This window comes from Pelobates fuscus, chromosome 9 (assembly GCF_036172605.1).
Source record: "Pelobates fuscus isolate aPelFus1 chromosome 9, aPelFus1.pri, whole genome shotgun sequence".
Taxonomy (NCBI): domain Eukaryota; kingdom Metazoa; phylum Chordata; class Amphibia; order Anura; family Pelobatidae; genus Pelobates; species Pelobates fuscus.
The window spans coordinates 4096800-4107638 of NC_086325.1; the positions used below are offsets into that span (position 1 = coordinate 4096800).

A 10839-nucleotide genomic window follows, 5' to 3' on the forward strand; every position below is an offset into this window, starting at 1 on the left:
ATAAATCCACCCTCCAGCCCTACTTTATGGGTTCAGGAGGGTGGTTCCCTGGAGTCCAGTGGCAGGCTAAGGTAGTTGGGAGTGTGAGGCTCTGGCACTCCAGCTCCCTCCTGAAGGCCTTCTCCTCCATTCCGCGCGGCTTCACTCTATCTGGGAGGAAGTGGCTCACGGCAGTCACATCCTCCCAGCCTGCTTCCGTAAAACAAGGACCACAGCGCCCGACCGGTCCTCTTAGTGTGTGGGCTCCCGGTGCAGCTGCGGCACTGGCGGGCCCATGGGGCAAACAAAATTATTTTTTTTGTGGACAGCAGGGTCCACATGATAGCTGCTTTGGGCCCCCCAGGAGTAACTGGGCCCGGGGCAGCTGCCCCGTTTGCCCCGCTTTAAAGACGTCCGTGACTGCATATATTTTGCTAAAACTTATATATCTGTTCAGATCAATACCTCTAAGAGCCCAAAGACATATTTTATCTCAATTTAAGAAACAATTCATGAATTTTATTTTGGGAAATAAAACACCAAGAATCTCTTATAACACTCTAACTAAAAAAGCCGATAAATGTGGAATAAATCTCCAGACACAATAGAAATGCACGATATCACTATGTTTACCGAGTGTCTAAAGTGGGACTATCAGATTTCTGTAAATCCGAGCTGGAAGTCAATGGAAGAACGTTCCAGTTACAAAATATCTCTGTTTAATCTTATATGGATTGACTGTAATTATTACAAATTTCATAAATCTTCACACGAAATTGTGAACAAAATAATTCTAGCCCTAAAAAATTTCAAGAAGTAATTGGGGATCTTCAACACACTCCTCCAAACTACACCGATCGAAGTAATACAATTCTATGTAAAAGAGATTGATCTATCAAAGTGGAAAAGTTGTGGAATTTATAACCTATCTCAAATTGCCCCATTGGCAAAAATGTAATTGTTTGCCGAGTTGAGAACTCAATTTGGATTAATAGAAAACTAATTTTATAATTATCTAATAATTCAAAACCTTATTATATATCTACAGATTAAAGAATATTCTAACTTTGAGAATATTATTAATAAACATCATACAAATAAACTTATTTCTAAAACCTTGAGAGTGCTAAAATGTTCTATAGACACAAATAAACCCCCATCGATAAATAAATGGGAAAGAGACCTAAATAAAGAATAAATAAAGTTTCCCCACTTAATGAATGGGGGGTCCCCTTCACAAAAGATAAGAAAATTACCATAGCTTGAGTCTACACGAAACCGTGTTTAAAATTACTCATAGGTGGTATCTTACCCCGTGTAGAATTAAGAAATTTAAACATGATTACCTTCTTCGTCTAATTGGTCAGATATAATCGGTGAGATAGCATATCAGGACACAATGGAAGAAGGGTTCTATAGAATGGAAGATAAGATCCCTTCATAGAAAGCCATTTGGATGAACTGGAATAAAATGTACCCCTTAAATAGCATTGATATTTTATGAACAAATTAGTAGGATACATATCCTTACATAAAGAAATGTAATATTTGAAATTTGGTAAAACTGAAGCAGATTCCATGATGGATATAGGCAGTACAGAGCATTGAATCTATTCGATCATATACTTGGCTCCTGAAACTCTCTCCGTCCGTCATATCTAAACAAGACACTTAGCAATTCCCAAATTAATATAGAATTAAATCTGTCCACTGGTCCCTGCAAATGGGGTTCGTAGCGTGAAAAAGATGCCCCCAATAGAGCTCAAGCACCAGCCTATACCTCAATGCGCTGGTTAGTGCCCCATAGGTATGATCAGGGCGGTAGCAAAAATCGCTGGGTTCTAAAACTGTAGTTACGAGTATATAGCAAAATCTGGCAGTTGTGGCTACATTACAGGGTGCTGTCTACATCGATCAGGTGACAGCACTGTCTAAACCCCTGAAGTGCGCGTTTCGCCCGACCTGGCTGACGAGCACTTGTTACACTTTGAACCCTTGTGTGAGCACAATAAGCTCTGTGTTAGCTTTTTAGTAGTAGGATAGTAATACAATGTATTTATTTTTGTTTTTACATTAGTAACTTTGTTCTTGTATCCAGTTTCTTATTTAGGGGTTACCCCCCGCTCGTGTGTGTGTACCAATTAGCCCTTTAAGCTGGATCTTCCCTGTTTTTATCGCTTATGTAGTAAATATTCAGTATTTTATATGCCACATTGTCTATTTTAACTTTTTTTTTATCTTTTTCATTTTTAAATATTCTTTGTTCTGCAAATGATTTAAAGCCAAACATATCCGCGTGTTTTTATATAATATTAAAATTAACAAAAAGTGATGAACCTGCACTGTGGATTTATAAACACTTCAATTATTCTACAGATCTTACCTGACGTTTAAAATCACGGATAAATGTCTTATATTCGGTACTGCTTTCATTGGTAAAGGTGTCTTGAAATTCCCTATTAACAATTTGGACGACCACGTTAATAATCAGTTCCACAGAATCTACAAAAATATGAAAAATAAATTCCATCAAAAATGACTTTTTAAAAGAAAATACAAAGCTCAATAACTCATATCCTTTTCTCAACTGTTACTTGAAATCCATTTTGGTTTTATATTTATTTTGATTTGAGCACAAAAATATTATTATAAAAGGTTTATATTTAGGAGTCTGCACTATGTCCATCTTTCCTCTTATTTTCTAACACTTTCAGTAGTCTGCATGACTATAGATCCCCCAAATCTTGTAGCCATTAGCAGTCTGCAAGACTATAGGTCCCCCAAATCTTGTAGCCATTAGCAGTCTGCACGACTATAGGTCCCCCAAATCTTGTAGCCATTAGCAGTCTGCACGACCATAGGTCCCCCAAATCTTGTAGCCATTAGCAGTCTGCACGACTATAGGTCCCCCAAATCTTGTAGCCATTAGCAGTCTGCACGACTATAGGTCCCCAAATCTTGTAGCCATTAGCAGTCTGCACGACTATAGGTCCCCCAAATCTTGTAGCCATTAGCAGTCTGCACGACTATAGGTCCCCCAAATCTTGTAGCCATTAGCAGTCTGCACGACTATAGGTCCCCCAAATCTTGTAGCCATTAGCAGTCTGCATGACTATAGGTCCCCCAAATCTTGTAGCCATTAGCAGTCTGCACGACTATAGGTCCCCCAAATCTTGTAGCCATTAGCAGTCTGCACGACTATAGGTCCCCCAAATCTTGTAGCCATTAGCAGTCAGCACGACTATAGGTCCCCCAAATCTTGTAGCCATTAGCAGTCTGCACGACTATAGGTCCCCCAAATCTTGTAGCCATTAGCAGTCTGCATGACTATAGGTCCCCCAAATCTTGTAGCCATTAGCAGTCTGCACGACTATAGGTCCCCCAAATCTAGTAGCCATTAGCAGTCTGCATGACTATAGGTCCCCCAAATCTTGTAGCCATTAGCAGTCTGCACGACTATAGGTCCCCCAAATCTTGTAGCCATTAGCAGTCTGCATGACTATAGGTCCCCCAAATCTTGTAGCCATTATCAGTCTGCACGACTATGGGTCCCCCAAATCTTGTAGCCATTAGCAGTCTGCATGACTATAGGTCCCCCAAATCTTGTAGCCATTAGCAGTCTGCACGACTATAGGTCCCCCAAATCTTGTAGCCATTAGCAGTCTGCACGACTATAGGTCCCCCAAATCTTGTAGCCATTAGCAGTCTGCACGACTATAGGTCCCCCAAATCTTGTAGCCATTAGCAGTCTGCACGACAATAGGTCCCCCAAATCTTGTAGCCATTAGCAGTCTGCAGGACTATAGGTCCCCCAAATCTTGTAGCCATTAGCAGTCTGCACGACTATAGGTCCCCCAAATCTTGTAGCCATTAGCAGTCTGCACGACTATAGGTCCCCCAAATCTTGTAGCCATTAGCAGTCTGCACGACTATAGGTCCCCCAAATCTTGTAGCCATTAGCAGTCTGCACGACTATAGGTCCCCCAAATCTTGTAGCCATTAGCAGTCTGCACAACTAGAGGTTCTTCACATCTGGTAGCCATTAGCAGTCTGCATGACTATAGGTTCTTCACATCTGGTAGCCATTGTCAGTCTGCACTTTTAATTATGTTTTCCCCACATCTCCCACAGCATTAGAATTTAATAAATCTCTATTCACTCACCGATAGTAATGGTGCTGTCAGCGTATTGACAGTTTGCTCCGTTAAATCCTTTGGCGCAGACACATTTTTCATCCTGTTTATATCCTCCGTTCTCACAATCTGCTATTTTATACTCGCACTGAGTACCACCGTGATCTTCAGCACAGATACAGTGCATACCATCAAAGTATCCACTACTCTCACAATCTGGAACATATTACATGTGTGGGCTAGAGTATGAATAAAGATATTACATAAGCATTGAATACATATTAAACGTGCAAAAATGTACAAAGTTTTAGGAATACAGCTGATTATATAAAGCAAAAAAATTTAATTTGGTCAATGGGGGGCTAACAGGTCTCTCCTCCCCTTAGGGAAAGTATTTTATTTATTTATAATTTATTTATTGGCAAAGAACGTGTATACAAAGCAAGTTCAATTAAAATCCTCCTTTGCGCCCTTCATTAAAGTTTTACCGCACCCGTATCACTTTGCAAACAGAGGGTGACAGTTTGATTTACATATAGGTATCTCTACATGTTGATTTAATATAGTCAGATAAGCATGCCAAATGAATCAATGTTTTTGGTTGAACTTTTTAAACATTTTTAAACATTTTTGCAACATATTAAAATATCACAACATTTTTCATAAAATTATATCAATAAAATAAAAAAGTTAAAATATTTTTTGTAACGTTAAATCCCTTTAAAAGTTTATCCAAAAATATTAAATCATTTAAAATTATTATTCTATAGATTCTGTCTGAATTAACAGCTTATCTATAGTTTATTATTCTGGTTATTTTAATTTGAAGTCTGTCATCTTCATGTTAGTAATGTTAGTGACCAGTTGGTGATTACCTTCTGATGGCGCAGTGGTGCGACTATCCTTGGTTGTGACAGGTGTTGTTGTGGAAATTATAGTGGTAGTTTCAGTGCCATCTGTTGTTGTAGCTAGAGTTGCAGTGGTTGTGGTTGTGTTTGGACGAGATGTTGTTGTAGCGGGAGTTGCAGAGACTGTGGTTGCTGTTGAGCTAGATGTTGTTGTAGCTGGAGTTGCAGTGGTTGCGGTTGCTGTTGGACTTGGTGTTGTTGTAGCGGTATTTGCAGTGGTTATGGTTGCTGTTGGGCTAGGTGTTGTTGTAGCGGGAGTTGCAGAGACTGTGGTTGCTGTTGAGCTAGATGTTGTTGTAGCTGGAGTTGCAGTGGTTGCGGTTGCTGTTGGACTTGGTGTTGTTGTAGCGGTATTTGCAGTGGTTATGGTTGCTGTTGGGCTAGGTGTTGTTGTAGCGGGAGTTGCAGAGACTGTGGTTGCTGTTGAGCTAGATGTTGTTGTAGCTGGAGTTGCAGTGGTTGCGGTTGCTGTTGGACTTGGTGTTGTAGCGGTATTTGCAGTGGTTATGGTTGCTGTTGGGCTAGGTGTTGTTGTAGCGGGAGTTGCAGAGACTGTGGTTGCTGTTGAGCTAGATGTTGTTGTAGCTGGAGTTGCAGTGGTTGCGGTTGCTGTTGGACTTGGTGTTGTTGTAGCGGTATTTGCAGTGGTTATGGTTGCTGTTGGGCTAGGTGTTGTTGTAGCAGGAGTTGCAGTGGTTGTGGTTGATGTTGGGACAGATGTTGTAGCGGGAGTTGAAGTTGTTGTGGTTGTGTTTGGACGAGATGTTGTTGTAGCGGGAGTTGCATTGGTTGTGGTTGCTGTTGAGCTAGATGTTGTTGTAGCGGGAGTTGCAGTGGTTGTGGTTATTAATGGTCCGGGTGAGGTTATGGTTGTGGTTACTAATGGGCCAGATGTTGTTGTAGCGGGAGTTGCAGTGGTTGTGGTTAATAAAGGGCCGGGTGTTGTTGTTGCTGATGGGACAAATGTTGGTGTAGAGGGAGTTGCAGTGGTTGTGGTTGCTGTTGGGCTAGATTTTGTTGTAGCGGGAGTTGCAGTGGTTGTGGTTGCTGTTGGTACAGGTGTTGTTGTAGCGGGAGTTGCAGTGGTTGTGGTTGCTGTTGGTACAGGTGTTGTTGTAGCGGGAGTTGCAGTGGTTGTGGTTGCTGTTGGGCTAGATATTGTTGTAGCAGGAGTGGCAGTGGTTGTGGTTGCTGATGGGACAGATGTTGGTGTAAAGGGAGTTGAAGTGGTTGTGGTAGCTGTTGGGCTAGGTGTTGTTTTAGCGGGAGTTGCAGTAGTTGTGGTTACTAATGGGCCAGATGTTGTTGAAGCAGGAGTTGCAGTGGTTATGGTTACTAATGGGCCAGGTGCTGTTGCAGTGGGAGTTGCAGTGGCTGTGGTTACTAATGGGCCGGGTGTTGTTGTAGCGGAAGTTGAAGTGGTTGTGGTTGTGGTTGGACTAGATGTTGTTGTAGCAGGCGTTGCAGTGGTTGTGGTTGCTGTTGGGCCAGATGTTGTTGTAGCGGGAGTTGCAGTGGTTGTGGTTAATAATGGTCCGGGTGTGGTTTTGGTTGTGGTTACTAATGGGCCAGGTGTTGTTGCAGTTGGAGTTCCAGTGGTTGTGGTTGATGTTGGGCCCGGTGTTGTTGTAGCGGGAGTTGCAGTGGTTGTGGTTACTAATGGGCCAGGTGTTGTTGTAGCGGGAGTTGAAGTGGTTGTGGTTGTGGTTGGACTAGATGTTGTTGTAGCAGGCGTTGCAGTGGTTGTGGTTAATAATGGTCCGGGTGTGGTTTTGGTTGTGGTTACTAATGGGCCAGGTGTTGTTGCAGTGGGAGTTGCAGTGGTTGTGGTTGATGTTGGGCCCGGTGTTGTTGTAGCGGGAGTTGCAGTGGTTGTGGTTACTAATGGGCCGGGTGTTGTTGTAGCGGGAGTTGAAGTGGTTGTGGTTGTGGTTGTGGTTGTACTAGATGTTGTTGTAGCAGGCGTTGCAGTGGTTGTGGTTAATAATGGTCCGGGTGTGGTTTTGGTTGTGGTTACTAATGGGCCAGGTGTTGTTGCAGTGGGAGTTGCAGTGGTTGTGGTTGATGTTGGGCCCGGTGTTGTTGTAGCGGGAGTTGCAGTGGTTGTGGTTACTAATGGGCCGGGTGTTGTTGTAGCGGTAGTTGAAGTGGTTGTGGTTGTGGTTGGACTAGATGTTGTTGTAGCAGGCGTTGCAGTGGTTGTGGTTGCTGTTGTGCCAGATGTTGTTGTAGCGGGAGTTGCAGTGGTTGTGGTTAATAATGGTCCGGGTGTGGTTTTGGTTGTGGTTACTAATGGGCCAGGTGTTGTTGCAGTGGGAGTTGCAGTGGTTGTGGTTGATGTCGGGCCCGGTGTTGTTGTAGCGGGAGTTGCAGTGGTTGTGGTTAATAATGGTCCGGGTGTGGTTGTGGTTGTGGTTACTAATGGGCCATGTGTTGTTGTAGCGGGAGTTGAAGTGGCTGTGGTTGGACTAGATGTTGTTGTAGCAGGCGTTGCAGTGGTTGTGGTAGCTGTTGGGCCAGATGTTGTTGTAGCGGGAGTTGCAGTAGTTGTGGTTAATAATGGTCCGGGTGTGGTTGTGGTTACTAATGGGCCGGGTGTTGTTGTAGCGGGAGTTGCAGTGGTTGTGGTTGCTGTTGTGCCAGATGTTGTTGTAGCAGGAGTTGCAGTGGTTGTGGTAGCTGTTGGGCCAGATGTTGTTGTAGCGGGAGTTGCAGTAGTTGTGGTTACTAATGGGCCGGGTGTTGTTGTAGCGGGAGTTGAAGTGGTTGTGGTTGGACTAGATGTTGTTGTAGCAGGCGTTGCAGTGGTTGTGGTTGCTGTTGTGCCAGATGTTGTTGTAGCAGGAGTTGCAGTGGTTGTGGTAGCTGTTGGGCCAGATGTTGTTGTAGCGGGAGTTGCAGTAGTTGTGGTTACTAATGGGCCGGGTGTTGTTGTAGCGGGAGTTGAAGTGGTTGTGGTTGTGGTTGGACTAGATGTTGTTGTAGCAGGTGTTGCAGTGGTTGTGGTAGCTGTTGGGCCAGATGCTGTTGTAGCGGGAGTTGCAGTAGTTGTGGTTAATAATGGTCCTGGTGTGGCTGTGGTTGCTGTTGGTACAGGTGTTGTTGTAGCGGGAGTTGCAGTGCTTGTGGTTGCTGTTGGGCCAGATGTTGTTGTAGCGGGAGTTGCAGTAGTTGTGGTTAATAATGGTCCGGTTGTGGTTGTGGTTGTGGTTACTAATTGGCCAGGTGTTGTTGTAGCGGGAGTTGCAGTGGTTGTGGTTAATAATGGTCTGGGTTTGGTTGTGGTTACTAATGGGCCAGGTGTTGTTGTAGCAGGAGTTGCAGTGGTTGTGGTTGATGTTGGGCCAGGTGTTGTTGCAGTGGGAGTTGCAGTGGTTGTGGTTAATAATGGTCCGGGTGTGGTTGTGGTTGTGGTTACTAATGGGCCAGGTTTTGTTGTAGCAGGAGTTGCTGTGGTTGTGGTTGATGTTGGGCCCGGTGTTGTTGTAGCGGGAGTTGCAGTGGTTGTGGTTGCTGTTGGGACAGATGTTGTTGTAGTGGGAGTTGCAGTAGTTGTGGTTAATAATGGTCCGGGTGTGGTTGTGGTTGTGGTTACTAATGGGTCGGGTGTTGCTGTAGCAGTAGTTGCAGTGGTTGTGGTTACTAATGGGCCAGGTGTTGTTGTTGTTACTGATGGGACAGATGTTGGTGTAGAGGGAGTTGAAGTGGTTGTAATTGTGTTTGGACTAGATGTTGTTGTAGCGGGAGTTGCAGTGGATGTGGTTAATAAAGAGCCGGGTGTTGTGGTTGCTGATGGGACAGATGTTGGTGTAGAGGGAGTTGCAGTGGTTGTGGTTGCTGTTGGTACAGGTGTTGTTGTAGCGGGAGTTGCAGTGGTTGTGGTACCTGTTGAGCTAGATGTTTTTGCAGCGGGAGTTGCGGTAGTTGTGATTACTAATGGGCCGGGTGTTGTTGTAGCGGGAGTTGCAGTAGTTGTGGTTACTAATGGGCCGGGTGTTGTTGTAGCGGGAGTTGAAGTGGTTGTGGTTGGACTAGATGTTGTTGTAGCAGGCGTTGCAGTGGTTGTGGTAGCTGTTGGGCCAGATGTTGTTGTAGCGGGAGTTGCAGTAGTTGTGGTTAATAATGGTCCGGGTGTGGTTGTGGTTGTGGTTACTAATGGGTCGGGTGTTGTTGTAGCAGTAGTTGCAGTGGTTGTGGTTACTAATGGCCCAGGTGTTGTTGTTGTTACTGATGGGACAGATGTTGGTGTAGAGGGAGTTGAAGTGGTTGTAATTGTGTTTGGACTAGATGTTGTTGTAGCAGGAGTTGCAGTGGATGTGGTTAATAAAGGGCCGGGTGTTGTGGTTGCTGATGGGACAGATGTTGGTGTAGAGGGAGTTGCAGTGGTTGTGGTTGCTGTTGGTACAGGTGTTGTTGTAGCGGGAGTTGCAGTGGTTGTGGTTGCTAATCGGCCGGGTGTTGTTGTAGCGGGAGTTGAAGTGGTTGTGGTTGGACTAGATGTTGTTTTAGCAGGCGTTGCAGTGGTTGTGGTACCTGTTGAGCTAGATGTTGTTGTAGCGGGAGTTGCGGTAGTTGTGATTACTAATGGGCCGGGTGGTGTTGTAGCGGGAGTTGCAGTAGTTGTGGTTACTAGTGAGCTGGGTGTTGTTGTGGTTGTGGTTGCTGTTGAGTCAGGTGTTTTTGTAATGGGAATTGCAGTGGTTGTGGTTAATAATGGTCCAGGTGTGGTTGTGGTTGTTGATTGGACAGGTGTTGTTGTAGCTGGAGTTGCAGTGGTTGTGGTTAGTAATGGGCGGGGTGTTGTTGTGGTTGTTGTTGCTGCTGGGCCAGGTGTTGTTGTTGTAGAAGGAGTTGCAGTGCTTACTAATGGGCCAGGTGTTGTTGTGGTTGTTGTTGATGCTGGACCAGGTGTTGTGGTAGCAGGAGTTGCAGTGGTTGTGGTTGCTGTTGGGACAGATGTTGTAGCCGGAGTTGAAGTGGTTGTAGTTGCTGTTGGGATAGATGTTGTAGTGGGCATTGCAGTGGTTGTGGTTGCTAATGGGCCGGGTGTTGTTGTAGCAGGTGTTGCAGTGGTTGTGGTAGATGTTGAGCTAGATGTTGTTGTAGCGGGAGTTGCGGTAGTTGTGATTACTAATGGGCCGGGTGTTTTTGTAGCGGGAGTTGCAGTGGTTGTGGTTAATAATGGTCCGGGTGTCGTTGTGGTTGTGGTTTCTAATGGGCCAGATGTTGTTGTAGCAGGAGTTGCAGTAGTTGTGGTTACTAGTGAGCTGGGTGTTGTTGTGGTTTTGGTTGCTGGTTGGAAAGTTGTTGTTGTTGTCGCGGGAGTTGCAGTGGTTGTGGTCAATAATGGGCCGGGTGTTGTTGTGGTTTTTGTTGCTGCTGGGCCAGATGTTGTAGAAGAGGGAGTTGCAGTGGTTGTGGTTAATAAAGGGCCGGGTGTTGTTGTGGTTGCTGATGGGACAGATGTTGGTGTAGCGGGAGTTGCAGTGGTTGTGGTTGCTGTTGAGTCAGGTGTTTCTGTAACAGGAGTTGCAGTGGTTGTTGTTAATAATTGTCCAGGCGTGGTTGTGGTTGTGGTTGCTGATGGGACAGATGTTGATTTAGCGGGATTTGCAGTGGTTGTGGTTGCTGTTGAGTCAGGTGTTTTTGTAACGGGAGTTGCAGTGGTTGTGGTTAATAATGGTCCGGGTGTTGTTGTGGTTGTTGTTGCTGCTGGACTAGGTGTTGTGGTAGCAGGAGTTGCAGTGGTTGTGGTTGCTGTTGGGACCGATGTAGTTTTAGCAGGAGTTGCAGTGTTTGTGGTTGCTGTTGGGACAGAC

At 44.9% G+C, this 10839-nt stretch overlaps 1 protein-coding gene across 1 annotated transcript in view; it reads right to left on the reverse strand.

Moving 5' to 3' along the window:
• Window positions 1–4383, reverse strand: part of LOC134572199 (mucin-3A-like) — a 67505-nt gene extending 63122 nt beyond the window's left edge. Inside the window, exons 1-2 of the mRNA XM_063431009.1 lie at window positions 4143–4383; window positions 2363–2481 (exon numbers count right to left, since the gene is read on the reverse strand). Of these exons, the coding sequence (XP_063287079.1) occupies window positions 2363–2481; window positions 4143–4299 (276 nt within the window). The 5' untranslated portion in view covers window positions 4300–4383. The remainder of the gene's footprint in view (window positions 1–2362; window positions 2482–4142) is intronic.
• Window positions 4384–10839: the final 6456 nt, after the last annotated feature.